Below are 18018 nucleotides of genomic sequence, written 5' to 3' on the forward strand. Positions count from 1 at the left end.
AAATTCAAAACCGAGATTGGCTGCAATTATGCATTAGGCGAAAATAAAGTGCACCCGGTCGTATTTACTACACACACAATAAAAAGAACAAAATGCTTCTATATATTTTTTATTTAAAAAAATTAAAAAAAACTTTTTTATACAGCAAAAAATTATTCGGTTTGCAGAAACGCACACTCTATCATTGGATACTCTTTCCATATTTTCGTACCAAATCGTTCCACACGTCTGGATACTTATTCTGCACAAACCGGGCTATTCTCTTGGCATTTGCATACTGTTTGGAATCGCAGGATTGGCAATTTTTCCCAATAATTTCCGGCAAAGCATCTATGGAAATGATATTGGTGACGCTTCAATTGAAGGGAATATTTATTTTTTACAAAAATTAGTCTCGAACTTTCAGCAGTTACACAAAAGTACGTCCAGCGTAGAAGAAATGAAGCAAAGAATTAGATTTTCTTGAGAAACTTTGGACGAACTCTGCATATGGGACAAATAAATCAAAGATCTACCCATTTCTTAATCAAAAATAATTTTTTGCTCAATTGTTTCATTTTGCAGCTATTTATGGGCAACACTTTTTCTGTTTATCTGTAGTGATCCATGGCTACCAGTACCGGCATTAAGAGAGACCAGGTTGGACCACGGCGCAATTCCATGGTCGGTGTTTATATTGGGGTAGGGTGATTACAAATATCGGTCAAGGGGCCAAACTTGCTAAGGTCGGCCCTGGTGGTAACCAATGGAAATTTCGCAAAGAAAGTTTGCTTGCGCTCTTCGGAGCGTATTCTTACTACATTTTTTCTATTTCTGTGTTGACGCTAAAAATTCGGGACTTAAACAATGCATCGGCTCTAAATAAATTATGTAGGTAACGATTTGTATTTCTTCCGATGATTAAAGCAAGTTATTGGGTTCTAGGCACGCAGTGGTCATTACATGACCAATGCGAACTAGTTATTATATTGCGAACATTTCGCCATGTATTCTATAATGGTAATTAACCTCGAACCTTTTTTTCTCTTTCAGCGGTTAAGTGCTGAATAACTTTCGCTAATATTATAGAGCGAATATTTGCGGCGATTTTAAGCCAAAGCCAAGTTAGTTCTATTTAAAATTGGAAGTCTGATGGATTAATTTACGTTTCAAAGGCGCCTCCGTTGCCATAATTCATTTAGAGCCTGTAATTTTTCAATTTCCTTCAATCATCATTCATCACTAGGAAAGATAACGAGGCCAAAGATGAACCGCATACATAAATCTCGATTAAATTTAAATTAATGAGGAATTCTTACCTTTAATTTGCCTTCCCAAATTGTCGCATGGGGCTCTATCCAGGGCACACATCAACTGCTTTTCCACATATCCATTATTCCCGTTCAACAATTGCGATTGCACCATCCCAAAAAGGGCTAACAATAGCCATAAGTTTTTAATGAAAAGGGCCATATTTTCTTGGTTTTCGTCTAGTTTCGGCGGTGATTTGCTAGAGACTGCATCAGGTACTGTATGATTGTCCTTAGATTGTAAAGAAGTCGACGTTGCCTTTCACGCTTTTTAGGTGCTTTAACAATGTGTGAGCTCAGCAGGTAAGTTAAACACCATGGGGATAATGCATTTTTGGGCGTTTTGTGACCAGAATTCTTAAGGTCCATTGATGAGAGGGACTCACATTTTACGTGTCGAACATCGAAAGTGTTACGCGCTTTTTCGCTCGTCAGTATGAAAGCGGAGAATTTCCCATGCAGTCATGCCGAAAACCACGACTTTCGATTAAAATCATTACAACAAATCTGTTAAATCGATCGTTGATGATCGATTCGTTGGAGAATTCTCCACCTTTTACTTCCAGCAACTCTTTAATTATCCGACTTAATTCAGGACAGTAAAAACCATACTGGAAATGAGCCCAAGCCAACCAGGACTTGGAGGGCACCCTCGGTGAGGATTACTTCATTTAGTAAAGACCAAAAAAGACATTTTTAAGAATTCTCTCCTTTGAAGATAACTTTAACAAATATACTTGAAGATAACTAAATAAAACAGAGATGACTCTTCCCCTCCCATAAACTCCACCACTGCCTCCATATAATGTGCAAATGTTTGTATCCACGAACCCATAGTTACACCATTGGCGGACGTAAATCGATCCGTTTTTCTTTGAAATTGTTGAGTCGATAGCACCACCTTCCCAGTTCACATTTGTGGAAAATGAACGAAACAGTCAGCCTTTAATTTAACCGTATGCAATTTAAGTCTAATTTATTATTTAATCGACCAGAGCTGCTGCAACCACTTCAGTGCTCTCGCCGGAGTGTTACGGTTTCACTTTGCTCGTTAATGAATCTCAATTTTTTCAAGAAAAATATGTCTGTGTCACCAGTTAATAGGGCAAGCGGAGAAGTAAGTAGTTATAAGTTTAATCATAAGATCGAAGAGACAGGCTTATTCAATTGTTGTACATTTTTTTAACATTTTTTGAATCTTCTTGACAATACGGTGAATCACAATTGAATGAAGCTATCGCCGCCATCTGCTGATAATCAATGCAAGAAGAAAAGACATCTTGCCATTATGGCGAATGCACAGTTCCTCTCTTAGCTCTTGTTTATTAAACATCATTGACCGATTGTATTCCTTCAACACTCTGAGTGTATCTGTGACAATAAAAATTAATTTTGATTATCAGAGATCTTTCAATCACTGGCCTAATTTGACCCAAAATTCTTATTAATTAGGCAATCAAAACATATGACTCACAAAGCCTGATCTAATTTGTTCCATTGTCAGTTACACAAAGATAAAATCGTGTCATTAAAATACCGTATTTGTTAATCTCTATTAGGACATTATTTGCAATTTCAAGCGTTTTGCACTTGGTTGTGAAATGATACACATCCTTCCTGGCATTGTTATTCAAGTGGTAATGGCCTTTCGTAGATAGAACAGTTTGGTTTTCTTTATTTTAAAGAGAACACATCATCGCCTCAGTTCATGAGGGTTAAGGAGGTGTTTACCGTAATTTAAATGGCCTGCAAAGAAATTACAAAGAAGAGTCATTATTTTCAAACAAGAGCTTCAGATATTTTTTTCGGTGATAAGATTAAATCACTGATTTATCCATCAATTTTCTCAATAACATCTTTTAAGAGAGATAAACTCCTCAATAAAAAAATTATTGTTTTATCTCCATAAACCGCGCTTCGAGGGATTACGGTGGCGTTAAATATCAAAACAGAAGTTACGTTGCATATAGTGCTCATTTAGTAGCATTATTTTGCAAAGAAGTGTTCGCAGTGGTCAGTCTTGCGTGTATTTAACCGGGCAACATGATATCAGATAAAAACGACATAGAAGCTGACTTTCATCCTGAAGTAGATGGAAATGCTGCTAGTGTGATTGCAGCTGCTACTATCACAATACTTAAGGTCAAAACAATAACAATTTACCATCATCATTGATGTTTGTTTATTGAACTGAACTTTTCTTCCACAGAAATCTCTAGACGTCAACAAATATGCCACCAAAAAGACCATCGCCCAGGGGCTTTTAGACGTGGCCCTTCTGACAGCGAACGCTTCCCAACTAAAATATGTCCTGCAAGTAGGAGAGAAACACGAGTTTTACTCTCTGATGTTGAGCCTCATTAGCATCTCCATAGTTTTGCAGGTGAGTTTTCAAGGAGGGCTCAATATAGGTTGTAACTCTTAATCAAGGTTCTAGTGGGTCTCCTATGTCTCACGTTGCATCTATTGTCAGACTGCAGACTGCACTTGAAGAGCTATCATGCCATGGCCAATTTCCTGAACTATTTGAATACTATATGCGCTTTCGTGATCACAGTGTTTAATTTGCTCATTTCATGTTTTGATCCGACCATTGCACGATACGCCATTTTTCAGCCCCTTGAAGTGGCTCCTTTGGGGCTCTAATAAGTTGTTGTAGTAGCAGTAAAACTGTAGTACAATGAACAATTAGATGATTGTTTCTTTTTCAGTTAATAGTAGCGATCCTCTTTCTGATAATCGGAGGGATGAATATTAACAAAGAGAGAGACCATCGCATGGCCATAGTGCTCAACGACGTTATTCTGATTTTTATCTTCTTGATTTCAGTTGTTAATGTGATAATTTCTGGCTTCGGTTTTGAGTATTCTAGTCAGCCTCTTAAGCTCATCTCCGACCAACCACACCTGACACACCAAATTAGATAAAACTTTAGTATAAGTCATTAGCTTCAGTGAAACTGATTTGTTTTCTCTTTTTTTCCGCAGGTAACCGCAGGTTTGCTCTCAGTTTTAATTGCAATTATGCGATCCTATGACGACGACAAAATTGACTCAATCGTTGCAATTCTTAACCAAATTGCTTTGGGATTCATTACTGGAGCCCTATTTTGCGACATAATTAAAATGAATTTTGGTCTAGACCCCGCAATAGCACTCAACACAACTTCACCTCGAAACAAGAAACACATCAGTTTTCCTGCTACTACCCCAAAAAACCCTTCATAGACTCTCAACACAGCTTTATTTGTGCTTGTTATTATTTTCATTTATTTAATTTTTGTTTTGACAAAAGGTAGGCCAAGCATGTCTGTGTGTGCTTCTCGGAACAGCCCTCAACATCAACAAAGAGGACCACTGCCCCAATGCTAACAAGGCTAACAATGTCATTTTGTGTGTGAACATTGCCATAATGGCTGTTAATGTACTTATAAGCTCATTCGAGATGAAGGAGGGGGCAGATACAATGGAAGGCACTACCCTTACAACTCCCACATCTTAGGACCACAGCTTCCTTTATTGTGTTGCACCAATAATGATTTCCTGTGAACACTGTTATGATTTATTTTTGTGAAAGTCAGTAATGCTTAAGACCATGTTCATAAACTGCAGCATGAAAATAACTGCAGTGTATAACAAGGGCTTATTGATACCCTTACACACCACAAAATACATATCCACTTATAAGTTAACTTAGGTCTAGTAAGCCCACACTTGCTAATACTTTCAACAAAGGAAATATTACTGTTTTTGTTCAGGGTAATTATTCTCCAATTTTCTATAAAATAAAGAACTCTAGTATGTCTCTAGAAACAACTCTAAAAATACTAATGCAAAGATCATATTCTCCTAATCTCTGAGTAATAATTTAAGGACACTTTGGTATTTTCCAAAGAGAGGACCTATGTATCTAAAAGTAAAATTAGTGAAACTAATAGCTCTAATAGTAACATTAAGCTCTTGTTCATTTGCAGATAGAGGCTTCCCATTGATTTGTTGCTTCTTAACATTGAAACTTATGTTCTTAGTAAAAATACACACACTTCGATAATTTGGCCTTTAGAAATATCAAGAATGTAGATCTAACTCTCAAACATTGTTTAGGTTATTAAGGCAGACTTTTTCATTATTGTATTAAGTATTAACTCATTTTTGTAGTATTCCATTCAAATTTAATATATATTTTTTTGGAAACTTGTTTACTGATTAATTCATAATATGACTCCTTACATTTAATGCTCCACGAACTCTCTTCAGTCACTAACTAATGGTCCTCTTTTCTGGATAGGGTTCAAATTCCCCACAAATATTCACATACTAATTGATAAAATATTATTTATTATTTTTAATACCTACTAAGAACTCTTTTCTATTCTTCTGTGCAATACACTTTGTGCAACAAACTCATGTCTTATTCGTTCTATTTCATGAGAACCGCAAAGGATACAGACACGTATACATGTATATACATATACATATATATATATATATATATATAGTGTTCATATACTTTTTGACATACACAACTGCCAAAATGTCGTTGCTATGGGAACCGTTGTGATTACACCATTCACATTTCGTGTGTTTGTTTACTGAGTAGACGATTATCTATCTATCTTTTTCGCTAGGGAAGAAATGTGCATGTAGAAGAATGATAGATAGCTTTTTTAGACATATTCAAATCTCATAACAATTAAATTATTCTAACTCAAATTCTTAGGTTAAGTTTATCGTTAATGTCAACCTTTTGCGCAACTGCTGAATTCATTCAGAACAAAGTTCTCTCGCTCAACTTAAAGTAGTATGTAAATGGCCCCACAATCTTGTTAAAACACTTGTGATTGTCGTGCCGGCTTGCCCTTGTGTGCATAAACTGATAAGATACAAAAAATCGGCACTTTGTTCCCTAAAATGAAGCGTTCTTATCGACATTACGAAACCCCAACAACAGTTTTTTAGTAAAGGCTTTTCCTGTATGGTAAACAGAGGGTAAGTGCCTTGACCTGCTGCTCTATTTCCTCTATATCTCCGATTTCCGCAATGCACTTATTATCCCGACCAGTGGTTTGGCTCCTCTTTACTTCATAACATTGGAGCCAATGTATAATTATAAACAAATTGCTTCATTGAGTTTAGACAAGTTTGTTTGCAATAAAATAATCATTAGGTAGCAATAATTGCCTATTTTTGTGTATTAACAAGTTAGATAAGTAATGTAGCTTAATTAGTCTGCTTGTTGCTGTAAGAGCAGGTGTAAATGAATGTTGCATTGAACAAAGTCTTTGTTAAGTTGGTGTGCAGTAAGTATTCTTTGTTATATGTTGTTGCACATTTATTTCTACTGACAAAAACAGGAAATCAACAGTTCACCTTTATGTGAAAATAGGTCCAAATAAATCCACTTTTGAGAAATTATACTCTTATAAAGTATTGTATTTATACTGAAATAAAAATTCCATCAGTGGCATAGCTACCACTGTTCAATGGTGGTATATTGGTATACACTTACATATTTCAATCTATTTTCAAAATGTTTTTGGCATATTTCATAAGAATTTCTCAGGTACTTTGTCATATAAAAATTCTTCAGTGATCTACCCTTGGTAATTCAATAAAAAAAAAACTGATTTTATTAGCCCTCGCTCCATGAACTTTCTTAGTTTTATATATTTTCAATTCTTTATATGTATGTATTAGTAATATATGCTTTTTTTGCTACTTGCTACATGTGTTTAAATTGATTCAGTGACTATAAATATAATATCTATCATTGGTCTCTAAGTAAAAAACTACAGGATTCCTTTGTCTATTCGTTAAGTAGATTAGGTGTACTTCTAAGTAGTTCTAAGAAACTCTTGCATTGTGACCTAACAGATCTATTCTGCTGTTGAAAATGCTCTTTCACTAATAATTCAAATATAAAGCATAATTTAGGTAGATACTGGAATTTGGAAACTGATTAACTGAAGTACATACATCAGTGAGAAAATTAGTAATGAAGGGTATTGGTTTCTTAACATTATGATTAAAAATATTAATTTATTAATTCTTTCATCAAAAAAAGATAATTTTTGATATTTGATATTTGACCCTATGATAACCTCATAAAACGATACTGGTTGATTAGTAAGGAACATCTATTGAATTGAAACTTTTTGAAAGAACTATAAGGCAGTCAAACCTCAACAAACGCAATAGACTTTTAATAAAAGAATAAATTTTGCAGTTTTTCAATTGAAGATTAAAATTAATAGCTTGACTTTTTATTTCTCATTTACCATTTAAAATCCGGAAGATAGAACCTTGGGCTATAACTACGTGATCAACTATTAAATTGTTATTTCCGAGAAGAAACGTTAGAGGATTTGAATTGGAGGAGAGTCAGTAAAGGGGTCTTCCTCCAATTCCAATATATAATTTTATCTCGAATATCATAATTACCTAATAATAGATTAAAATTTATCCAGACCAGGAAATTTCAATGTTACTAAGTTGACACCCAAAACAAGCACACATTCTTATCTCATGCCTAATAAGCCATTATGGGTCGATAAATATCAAATATTTGAGCTATTAACGCCTAATAATCAATTTAAACAGGAGCAGGGCGACAGTTTTTTTAATATTATCTAAAAGTACTTGTGTAATTTTATTTATGGAGGCATTTATTGAGATTAAAAAAACTATTACACACGTTTGGCTTAATATCAAAAACTCCGTGAACCACTTGTCCCATATCACCTGTAACTACACATTTTAATTATAATCAGTTACAGAAAAATGGGCTCGTTACGCAACAGATTTTCGTCTGAAACCAGCCACTACAGAAAATACAGTAATGGCAAGGATTATGACCCAAGCAAGACTCACAAACCCATGCCCTCCAGCTATTTTGTGGGGATATTAAGTTTGATGTTGTTGACTTTTTCCTTGGTAATTATCATCGAGAAGCGCTTGCCTAAAGCCTGGACCAGAGACGAAGAACTACAGCACCCCGAGAGTTTCATCGCAGAAAGAGCTTATGACATTCTTAAACATTTAACTATTATCGGTAATTTTTGGGATGACTTAGATTCAAAAATGTTTTAATGTTTATGGTGATTTAGGTCCCAGGGTCGCTGGAAGTTATGAGAACGAAGTTTTGGCCGTAAAAGTTATTACTTCAGAAATCGAGGGAATATTACAGCAAGCACATCCCAGTCATGTGGTTGAAGTGGACATTCAGAAAGCATCGGGAGCATTTAATCTGGCATTTCTAGATGGGATGACCAATGTTTATCGAGACGTCCAGAACATTGTGGTGAAGGTCGGGTCGCGGATTAATTCATCTCATAGTTTGCTGATCAACTGCCATTTTGACACTGTTATGGATAGTCCTGGTAACTTTACCTGAACTTTGTGACACTTTTAGTCAATGCATTTTAGGTGCTAGTGATGATGGGGCGGGATGCGCAGTGATGCTGGAAATACTAAGAGTTTTGGTACATTCAAACAAGATATTGAGGCACAATATTATTTTTTTGTTTAACGGGGGTGAGGAGAATTTCATGCCAGCCTCTCATGGGTTTATTACCCAGCACAAATGGGCTAAAGAGGTACTTGATAGCTTGTTTGGGATAGTTAGAGTAAGCTTGAGAAATTTCCTAAAAAATATATTATGTTGGTTTTGATGAATTTTCGGAATTTTTTTATCTTCGCAGGATCTTAAAATAATATTGCACGATTTCTCGAGCTCACTGTAATTAAGAAATTTTATTTGTATCAATTATTATTTGACAACTTGGTAGTAACATTTAACTAATATTATCTAGGTTAGAGCTTTTATTAACTTGGAAGCCTGTGGGGCCGGAGGTAGGGAGGTGCTTTTTCAGGCTGGCCCGAATCACCCCTGGATTTTGGAGACTTACTCTGAGGAAGTGCCTTACCCCTACGCCTCATCCTTAGCTCAGGAGATCTTTCAAAGTGGGGTCATACCTGGGGATACTGACTACAGAATTTTCAGGGATTTTGGTAATGTTTCTGGTAAGCATAACTAGCTATCAAAATATCTTAAAAATCCTAGCGAGTTTTTCATGTCATTTCATTGGTTATGTCGTCTGATCCCTTTTTAATGATGTACATTGCAACAATTAGCTACAATTTCAATATCTCCTTTTGCTTGTATCAAATACTTTTATAAGGTAATTTAGAGACTAAATTATATATACATATTTCTAAAACATGTTTTTTTTTTAATATCGAAATATTTTTTGTGGCATATTGTAGAGTTCTATTTCCTAAGTCAATCAAATGTGATTTCAGGACTGGACTTTGCATGGTCAGCCAACGGATACGTTTACCACACAAAGTTCGACTCGATTCAGCACGTCCCTTTAGGATCTCTGCAGCGTACTGGGGACAATATTTTAGCCCTTGCCAAGGGCATGGCTCAAGGGCACCAGCTTTCGAATGTGGAACATTATAGGCCTGGAAATTTGGTTTTTTTTGACATTCTGGGGGCCTTTGTTATACGGTGGCAAATGCCTTTGGCTGATCTCATAAACGTCTTGACTGTGATAGCTTCGTTTTATTGCATTTTTGCCGATTCCAAAGAAGCCAAGAAATATGATGGTTAGTTGTTTTTTGTATTTTTAATGCTAGAAGGTATTTGTGAGACTTTTGTACAGGTATTACTGGAGCTTCGTATACGATTAAAATTAGCGGCTGCGTGGGGGTGATTTTGCTGTCCTGGTTGATGTGCCTGATGTTTGCAGTAGGGACAGCTGCTAGTTTAGTAGGTTTAGGGCGTACTATGAGCTGGTACGCCCGGCCCTATTGGGCCCTTTTCCTGTATGTGATACCAACACTTGTGATTTCTTTGATTACCATTTTTGTTCATGCCAAATATTTCAATAAAGTGAGTCTCTTTGTTTTTAATTATAAATAGTATAAAAGTGTTTTTAGGATTTAATTTTATCTCCCTGGACGGTATTTCAACTGTATTATGACGCCTATCAAGTCATCTGGACTATGGTCCTCATCATTGGTACTTTATTACGATACCGTTCCAGCTTCATACCACTCACATGGGTTTTTTTCGCTTCATTGGGAAACTTTTTAAAGTCTAAGTTATTTGGAAGATGGAGAAGTAATTTTTTTAACTTATAAATAAAACTTTTTAAGCTTAAATTTCCAGGCCCAAAATGGTACCTGATGCACGTCTTCTTGATAGGCCTGCCATTTGTGCAAGACTTCTACCTGGTCATCGGAGCCTTGTATCTATTTATCCCGATCATGGGACGTGCTGGTGCGGGTAGTCATGCGGAATATTTAATAGCTGCCATGATAAGCTTTCTCTTCGCCAAAATGTTCAGTTTTGCAGTGCCCTTAATACTTCTAGTCCGAAAAGTAGACAAGATTTTTAAATCTCTTATAGCCGTATTCTTAATGTCTTTAGCAGTGCTCTTATTAACCCCTTTGGGTTTTCCGTACTCTGGAGGACCGAACGTTCTCGCCCCACAGCGTTTCATGATTGCAGTAAGTTTAATTTTTTTCTAACAATTCCCTTATAAATTAATAAATAATCATTTAAGCACGCTCAACGGATATTTCACGATCAATCTGGAGTCATAACCAACACCTCCAACGGCTATTGGATAGTCGACATGGATATTAACAGTCCACATACAGTGGACCATCATGTGGATCTTATGAAAACCGCAATACCAGTTGAGCAAGATTGTGTGGATTACTTGTATTGTGGACTACCATACTTGGTGCCAGTATTGACAATGATTTGGAAGACTCATTGGCTACCTGGCCCTCAACCGGTACTTTTGAATACTGTGAATATGACATTGATTGAGAGGCGGACGATTTCTGGAGGAGAGAGGCTCAGTTTTGAAGTCAGTGGTGAGTGTTTTTTAGTTTAGGGTAATATTAAATTCAGTTTAATAATAATAAATACATTTCTTTTTTTTAATTTAAAACGGAATTCTTGAAGTGTCTTCAAATAAATCTTGACATCTGTGGTTTTAAGCGTTCTTCGTTCTCACTAAATATGGTGTTATATATTTTTTATTGATACTGGTAAAATGTATCGCTTGTCATATTATGGAAATGTCAATTACTCTAAATACTTTAATAAAAAAAATTAAACGTTATGAAATTGATACATACAAAATATTCTTGACATCTGGTGAATGCGTCATTTATATATTCCGTGCTTGCTTTCTATTTGCAGGACCCACCCATTTAGGCGTTATGATGTCCCCCGTTCCAGGGGTGGAAATACGGGGTTGGAGTATACCTACTCCTGAACCATTGGCCGGACCTTTGTGGAACGGCAGAAATACCTATTTTATTTATTACGCTTATGGATTAGAACCAGTTCCCCTTCGATTTTGGATAGATTTTAGAGTAAGTTCTATTAAACTGACTATTTTGGAACATTCTTAAATCACATTAAAAATATTTGCAGATCCCTTCTTCCCATTCAGGCCCCATAATGGATATGGCAGTGACCTCCCATTATTTATTCGGAGAGGGAAAGGCCTCACAAGACTTGAAAAACTTCGTAAATGAATTTCCGGATTGGACTGCAGTTACATATTGGACGGCCACTTACGAATCCTGGAAAATTTGATAATTATGAAGATTAACCATAGCGTCATGTGATATTATCTTCTAGCTGATTTCCATAGATTTAAGGGCGGTTTATAGCTGCTTTTTATAAATCTATCTATATTTGAGTAAAATTCCAGTTAAACAAGTGTGACGTATGTTTCTATTAGTTTGGGCTCTCTTTGATCTTAAGGCTGTTTGTTAAAGTTTACAGATTTTTACTTAGAATTGTTATTACCGCAAAAAGGATACCTAGTTGCATTGAAGTTACAAATTTCTTGTAGGATTTTAAAATGCATAATTATTTCTTCAGCAAAATTCGTAGCCAGTTGCGCTTTTTAGGCGTCTCAGAGCATTTTATCTAGAGGCGGCAGTGTACCCAGGAGCAAGTTTTCTTTAATACATATCAATAGATTAGATTTTTATGGTTTTATGTAGTGTAAATTATTTATTATTGAAATACATTATCTACTAATTATTAGAGTCAATACAAATATAAAGTTACATCCGGTCGTTAAATGTAGTTTTAATTTGAAATTTATCATCATTAAAATAATAACAAAAATTCCTGGTGGTTTGCCATCGTCTGACATTTGATTTGATTGGTCGGTGTGAAATTTGATGGCAGTTTCTGCTAAGACTTTGGAATTTTGGCCAATGAAAATGCGGTGACGTCAGACGCCAGAAAGTTGTTCTAAGAAACTAATATTTAGATAAACTTATGTCTTTGTTATATTACAGGCGTAAGGCCTGTGCATTTCTCAAAATGTAACAAAAATATTAGGTAATAAACCTATTAATCGATTATTTTGACGGAAAGAATTTTCAAACTGACAATGTTGGCGCCAAAAACAAAATCTGAACTTTCGCTTATGACGCGCATGCTTTCTTCTCAGTTTTGTTTGGAGAGATTTCCCGATTTTCTTTGCAAAAGTTCGTTCGTCAGGTTATATGTTGAATATTTAACGAAAATTAAGTTTATTGCGAGTTAGTGATCTTCACGACTATTTTTCAATAAAAACACAGTATTTTCGTGCGTTCTATTAAAGGGAAATAAACCGGTTCCGGACAATGATGCCAAAAACGTAAGAATCTCTAAGCTATTTCTCTGATATATCAAGTTCCTCCATTTTAATATGTCTAAATGTATTTTTAATTTAAATTTTTGCGTAAATGTCAATAAAACTCAGTGTCGGTATGTTGATTCTATCAAACGTGATAGTTGTAGATGTATAATAATAAATAGTAAATAATTTCTTGATACTTTTGAGGAACGAGCTACAGCCGTGTGTTGCATTAAATATTGGAGCTCAAAGATGAAATAATTTTCGACAAAAATAAAGAATGGAAAATTGATTTTGTCAATTTGTTGATTGTAATCAACATGTATCATCCCCTCCCCACTCCGAGAAATATTCCGCTTTCTCATACTGTATTTTGAAAATATCGGGTCATAATGAAAAATGAGCTACATCACTGTATTTCACCGAATTTGTAAGAAAACCGACCACCAGAACCCGTCTTTTTAATTTAAACAATATACCTATTTTACCTTAATTTTCTGCTCCTGCCGCCCTATCTTGATTAGTCATCCAGCAGCCTCTCACTTTTGCACTTATCCATGTTAAATCGCGTTTTAACGTGAGAGAATATGAGCCAAGAACCCGTTTTATTTAGTCTTGAGGGAGGAACGGACAAAAGTAAAAAAGTATTTGATGACACCCACTTTATCTCACTAAATGACAAGTACACGCCACCCACTATCACTCAGTAGATGTTAGCTGCACTCGTAACGTATCGCGTTAGTCTTTTGAACATAAGAATAACCGATTATCTTGATTGTTATTTTACTCCGTGTTACTAATACCTTTTCGTCACTGCGCTAAAACTTAACTGAATCACTTAAGAAATGATATCGCTTCGAAAGGTACAAAAAACTTTACAGCTTGCTTTTTGTAAAGGTACGGCTTTTCTAAGCCTAAAAATCGATACGTGTCACGAAATAATATACAGCGGCCCTAAAACAAGAATGTCCTATACGAGGATCTTGTAAAAGATTCTATATACAGACTTGGTTGATTGGGAGAAAAGTTACGCACTCAACGGACTAACTTCAGGATTCAAACAGATCTATAAAGTTCTTTTCGGTTTTTCAGTTGTTGCGAAAAAATCGAAATTAAAATGATTTATAATTTTTTTCCCGAGTTATGATGAAGGAAAGATGAAAACTTAAACCATTTTTTCAAATCAGATTTTTAGAAGCTTCAACTTGGCTGTTTAAATATCATCCAAGTCATAAAACGTTATTTGCCAAGAACGGCCATCTATTTTTTCTTCCTAAATACGGCCCTGGTAATTGTTTGTTGATTTTAAGACAACTTTTTATTACCAGTTGATTAATGTATCACACTTTTTGTCGTAATGTCTTGACCTTTAATGATTAAAAAAAAATAATTTTCATAGGAAAAAGAGGTTCTAGACGAGTTATAACCTTCGAGTCCAACATAATAGTTATCAATTTTTTTTTAATCTGGAAAGATTGTTAGTTTCCAAGTGACTATTTAACATCTTACATTACTCTGAAATGGTACAAAACTTCACCTGAAGAAAACTTCGATATAGTAACCGTTTTTTCTCGTACTAATGCAGTTGATGCAGAACCCACGATTGCAATATTTACCCCGAAAAAATACAGTCAAATAATAACTCCAACAACAGTTAAAACGAAGAGCAAAACAAGCATGTAGAGTTATCGGTTACTGAAAATGATGAAGTTTAACATAGTATAGGTATCCTAGCACTAGTAGGTATGGTGTTTTTACCCAACAATGCCATCCTTTTCAATTTACAATTTGCCAGAAACTCTGACCTAGTGATGACGAAATGTAGTGAAAATTTTACTGGTGATACTCATGGAAGTGTGCAAATAACCAAAATTTACGCCCTAAAATTATTTGGTCACATGAAAGTCAAGTGATATACATTAGAACTTCCTGACTCTTCTTTCTATCTCAAATTAGTTGAAATTCAAAATGTCCATTTATTGACTTGATTTTTTTCCTGTTCTTTGATAGTACCACTCACTTATAGCATCGTAGGTGACACACACTGTAAAATTCCATTAACGCCTCATGAATGCTAATTAAATTTTCACCATTTTGCAGAACTACTTAGCAATTTTAATGTACTGCCCAATTTTTTCACGGCTTCGTACTGAGCAACGGCAACACCACGTAATCGTATGCCACCCATACTGATGAGAATGGCTGACCAGCGGGCATAGAGAAAACCAGCCTTAAAGTATAATTGTTTGTCATGAGAGATTATTTTCGTCATTAAGCATTTTTGTGCACGTTGTCATCAATCACTCCTCAGGTTGTTGCTTCTTCTTCTTTTTCTTAGCAGTAATAGTTTTTCGTTGAGTTCGAACAGACACAAGTTGGCTTGATGAGACACAGCCGAAAATCAAACACATTCAGCTATGCCGACATCTTGCCTTCTTAGCCTTTCGTACAATATCTCTGCTCATCTCCCATTAGCACCTTCACGTCAATGCTACTTAAAAACCTGTAAAGCTCGTTAGAACCTCTCAGACGAAAGTTTTCGTTAATTATTTATGGAACATCATGAGTAACAGTTTTAAAGTGAGGCAAACACTGTTATGTAAAAGCCTCCGAGGTATAATGAGCAATAAATCATGATGTTCAGAGTTACTTGCCTATTACAACTAAATACCAAGTCACAGAGGAAAAGTATTGAAAAGATAAGATGGAGAAATGCAGTATTTTTTTACGGGTCGCATTCAGCATTGAGCAAGTTTTCGATATTCTTAATAAAAATGTATTTGAAGCGGAGGGCGTCAGGTGCACTGATCTTTAAACGTTGACTTTCCTGAACGCAGCCATTGACGTTTTGTTGAAATTCACATTGGTCCAAGGTATTTCTAGTGAATTCGGACATCCAGAAAGTGTGCACGAAATGCGAGAAAATCTCTGAGAGATGTGGTTATTTTGTTGCATTTCTTTAGCTATTTTATGCGCTGTTTGGACCATCACATTCAATAAAAATTGGGCAATATTTGTGTATAAGAATTTTGGATTACGCCTCTCCTTTCAAGGCAGTAGAATTTCCAGTCTTTCTAGGTTTAAAATGTTTGTGCTTAAGCTCTTACACAATAACCAGTGTATATAGATGATACTTTGTCAATTTCGAAAAATGAAAAAATCTCTTCTGTTTTTATGACTTTCTGAAAAATTCTTCTGTAATGTCTTCTTCATATTCAATTCGTTACGTTTTCGGAATCAGTGAAACAGAATTGTTTGAAACGTGAGAAACTTGAAAATTCTTTGCAAATTTGAATTTCTGAAAAAGTTCTCTAACTCTTTATTCTTAACCCAGTCAAGCACGCCTCTGGTTTTGTGACATGTTACTAAGAATGCAGGACTATTAGTAGCAGGGCAAAAATTGATAAAGCAAATTGGTAACTATAAAATAGATTTAAAAAAAAAATCGATACAATCACCAGCTTAATGGACTTCTCAATCCAAATGCACAGCACCAAAACCACTCGAACCTGCTTCCATGGAAGCCCGATACGCACTGCAGCTCCAACCCAAAGCTCTACGCCCTTTTCAATTTTCACTACCGACTACTGAATCACTTCCTCTTCAGCACGTGCTTTACCTGTCAGTACCTACTACACGGTACTCCTTCCTCGGAACAAATCTCACGTATTGTTTAAACAGTCCCCACCCACACTGTTGCGTATTGTTTGCCATAATGTACCGGGTGATGAAACTTCGACGCTGTGCGAGATTTTATTGGGGTTGAGGTGCTACTATCAGTACCTACGTTTATTGGCATGTACATATGTGCGATAAACCTGTATATTGAATACCTAAATGTATACATATGCGCCTACTCTTGGGAGAAAATCGCATGCGTTTTTATATAGATAACCGTTGATAAACTCAAAGAAAAAGAATTACTGAAGTGTTTGAAATCCTTCCGTTTTCTCAGTCAGTTTTTCATATACGAAAGTGTATGATTTTTGTCCTCCATGCCATGATTGTATATATAAATAATGCATGTTGTGTTTTTGTCTATTTTATATTAGACCACTGTCCCAGCCCACTGTACTAGAACTTGTCAAATGCATTCTTAATATTTCCAAATAAGCTTATCGATCTTCTATCATTTATCTACATAGATTTGTTGTTGATATGTTATTCGTCAAAACAAATAGTGGGCGAATAGTCGAGTATTTTTGATCATGTCCCGCAATCTGTTTTTTATTATGTGTTCAAAAACCTTGCTTTAACACTAGAAGTAACGGAATAACTCTGCAGTGTTACACAATGAACAATTGAGTTAAAGAGTTTTTCATGTCTAGACAAAATTACAAAACACCGGCTACTGGGAATTATAAAGTTTAACTATGGTAAGGAGGATGGAAAAATGCAAAATGCCCATTGGATGGGTGTAGGTACTTACTAAAATCGGTGTTTGCCTTAAACAAAATACATGATTCAGGAAAGTTTACGCTCTTCAAGGTTTGCAGGATGAGCCCTGTGTTAGGGTCATAAGCAACAGTATCCTATATTAAAGTAAACAGCGTAGAATAAATATTATAAAACAGCGGTGTTTGTGCCATAAAACAGAGCAAACATATTGCTTTAATCCACATTTGGGAGGAAATTTTTTAATTTAAAACCTCAGAGCAATAAACTGATTTTGTTAAAAATAATCCAACAGGAAACCACCACCAGGAAACGATCAAATCACCCATCAACACGTCGCCCATTTCCTTTGCCGACCATCACCCTTATTAATCCATCAAATGGTTATGGCCATAAAGACGAACCAAATTTGTCCATCCGTTAGTGTTTTAGTAACTAGAAATGCCGATTTATATGCAAAGAATGGGACCGCCATCGAATAAAATGGTTTCCAAATGTTGGTCACGTAGTTCACCATTTCCTCTTGAAGCAAAGCTTGAAGATGTGCGAAGCATCGATTGTAGAAAACAATGTGGAGTGGCGGTGGTGGCATGGGCGGAATACCAAGTAGGGTACCCGTGACGGTGGTAGATTTCAGTTAGGTTTTTCAAGATTGCATTATTTTAAAGA

General features: G+C 35.6%; 4 protein-coding genes across 12 annotated transcripts in view; 2 read left to right on the plus strand and 2 right to left on the minus strand.

Moving 5' to 3' along the window:
* The window catches only part of LOC136341446 (proteoglycan 4), a 38855-nt gene extending 25089 nt beyond the window's left edge, over nt 1–13766 (minus strand). Inside the window, exon 1 of the mRNA XM_066286442.1 lies at nt 13443–13766. The gene's annotated coding sequence lies outside the window, so the exon portion shown is untranslated. The remainder of the gene's footprint in view (nt 1–13442) is intronic.
* LOC136341465 (allergen Tha p 1) lies at nt 94–1590 on the minus strand. The gene is made up of 2 exons (XM_066286473.1): nt 1299–1590; nt 94–330 (listed from the first exon to the last, which is right to left on the minus strand). The coding sequence occupies exons 1-2, from the start codon at nt 1450–1452 to the stop codon at nt 182–184; spliced, it is 303 nt and encodes a 100-aa protein (XP_066142570.1). The 5' UTR covers nt 1453–1590; the 3' UTR covers nt 94–181.
* LOC136341460 (ninjurin-1-like) lies at nt 2115–5482 on the plus strand. 5 transcript variants are annotated; one of them, XM_066286463.1, is made up of 3 exons: nt 2115–2406; nt 3499–3672; nt 4277–4577. In XM_066286463.1, exons 1-3 carry the CDS (start codon nt 2248–2250, stop codon nt 4514–4516), a joined length of 573 nt encoding a protein of 190 aa, XP_066142560.1. In that variant the 5' UTR covers nt 2115–2247; the 3' UTR covers nt 4517–4577. The 5 variants fall into 5 exon arrangements, with proteins under 5 accessions (XP_066142560.1, XP_066142561.1, XP_066142562.1 ...); XM_066286464.1 differs by lacking the exon at nt 4277–4577 and adding an exon at nt 3720–3986; XM_066286465.1 differs by lacking the exon at nt 4277–4577 and adding an exon at nt 4584–5482 and having other exon boundaries at nt 2153–2406.
* On the plus strand, nt 6029–12409 carry LOC136341448 (endoplasmic reticulum metallopeptidase 1-like). Of its 5 annotated transcripts, none has more exons than XM_066286445.1 (12): nt 6029–6277; nt 8059–8339; nt 8395–8667; nt 8714–8883; nt 9100–9310; nt 9590–9898; nt 9955–10184; nt 10232–10415; nt 10464–10804; nt 10861–11179; nt 11511–11686; nt 11748–12409. In XM_066286445.1, the coding sequence occupies exons 1-12, from the start codon at nt 6264–6266 to the stop codon at nt 11910–11912; spliced, it is 2673 nt and encodes an 890-aa protein (XP_066142542.1). In that variant the 5' UTR covers nt 6029–6263; the 3' UTR covers nt 11913–12409. The 5 variants fall into 5 exon arrangements, with proteins under 5 accessions (XP_066142542.1, XP_066142543.1, XP_066142541.1 ...); XM_066286446.1 differs by having other exon boundaries at nt 6030–6277; nt 8065–8339; XM_066286444.1 differs by lacking the exon at nt 6029–6277 and adding an exon at nt 6373–6428.
* Nucleotides 13767–18018: the final 4252 nt, after the last annotated feature.

This window comes from Euwallacea fornicatus, chromosome 10 (assembly GCF_040115645.1).
Source record: "Euwallacea fornicatus isolate EFF26 chromosome 10, ASM4011564v1, whole genome shotgun sequence".
Lineage (NCBI taxonomy): Eukaryota > Metazoa > Arthropoda > Insecta > Coleoptera > Curculionidae > Euwallacea > Euwallacea fornicatus.

Excerpts from the sequence above, each read along its gene's own strand:
- LOC136341448 (XM_066286444.1), top strand. The coding sequence starts at position 6,388 with ATGTATAATTATAAACAAATTGCTTCATTGAGTTTAGACAA. Across the intron at positions 8,340-8,394 it reads TAAACATTTAACTATTATCG|GTCCCAGGGTCGCTGGAAGT; the intron begins GTAATTTTTGGG and ends ATGGTGATTTAG. Across the intron at positions 8,668-8,713 it reads CACTGTTATGGATAGTCCTG|GTGCTAGTGATGATGGGGCG; the intron begins GTAACTTTACCT and ends AATGCATTTTAG.
- LOC136341465 (XM_066286473.1), bottom strand. The coding sequence starts at position 1,452 with ATGGCCCTTTTCATTAAAAACTTATGGCTATTGTTAGCCCTTTTTGGG. Across the intron at positions 331-1,298 it reads TTTGGGAAGGCAAATTAAAG|ATGCTTTGCCGGAAATTATT; the intron begins GTAAGAATTCCT and ends TCATTTCCATAG.
- LOC136341460 (XM_066286463.1), top strand. The coding sequence starts at position 2,248 with ATGCAATTTAAGTCTAATTTATTATTTAATCGACCAGAGCTGCTGCAA. Across the intron at positions 2,407-3,498 it reads TTAATAGGGCAAGCGGAGAA|AAATCTCTAGACGTCAACAA; the intron begins GTAAGTAGTTAT and ends TTTCTTCCACAG. Across the intron at positions 3,673-4,276 it reads GCATCTCCATAGTTTTGCAG|GTAACCGCAGGTTTGCTCTC; the intron begins GTGAGTTTTCAA and ends TTTTTTCCGCAG.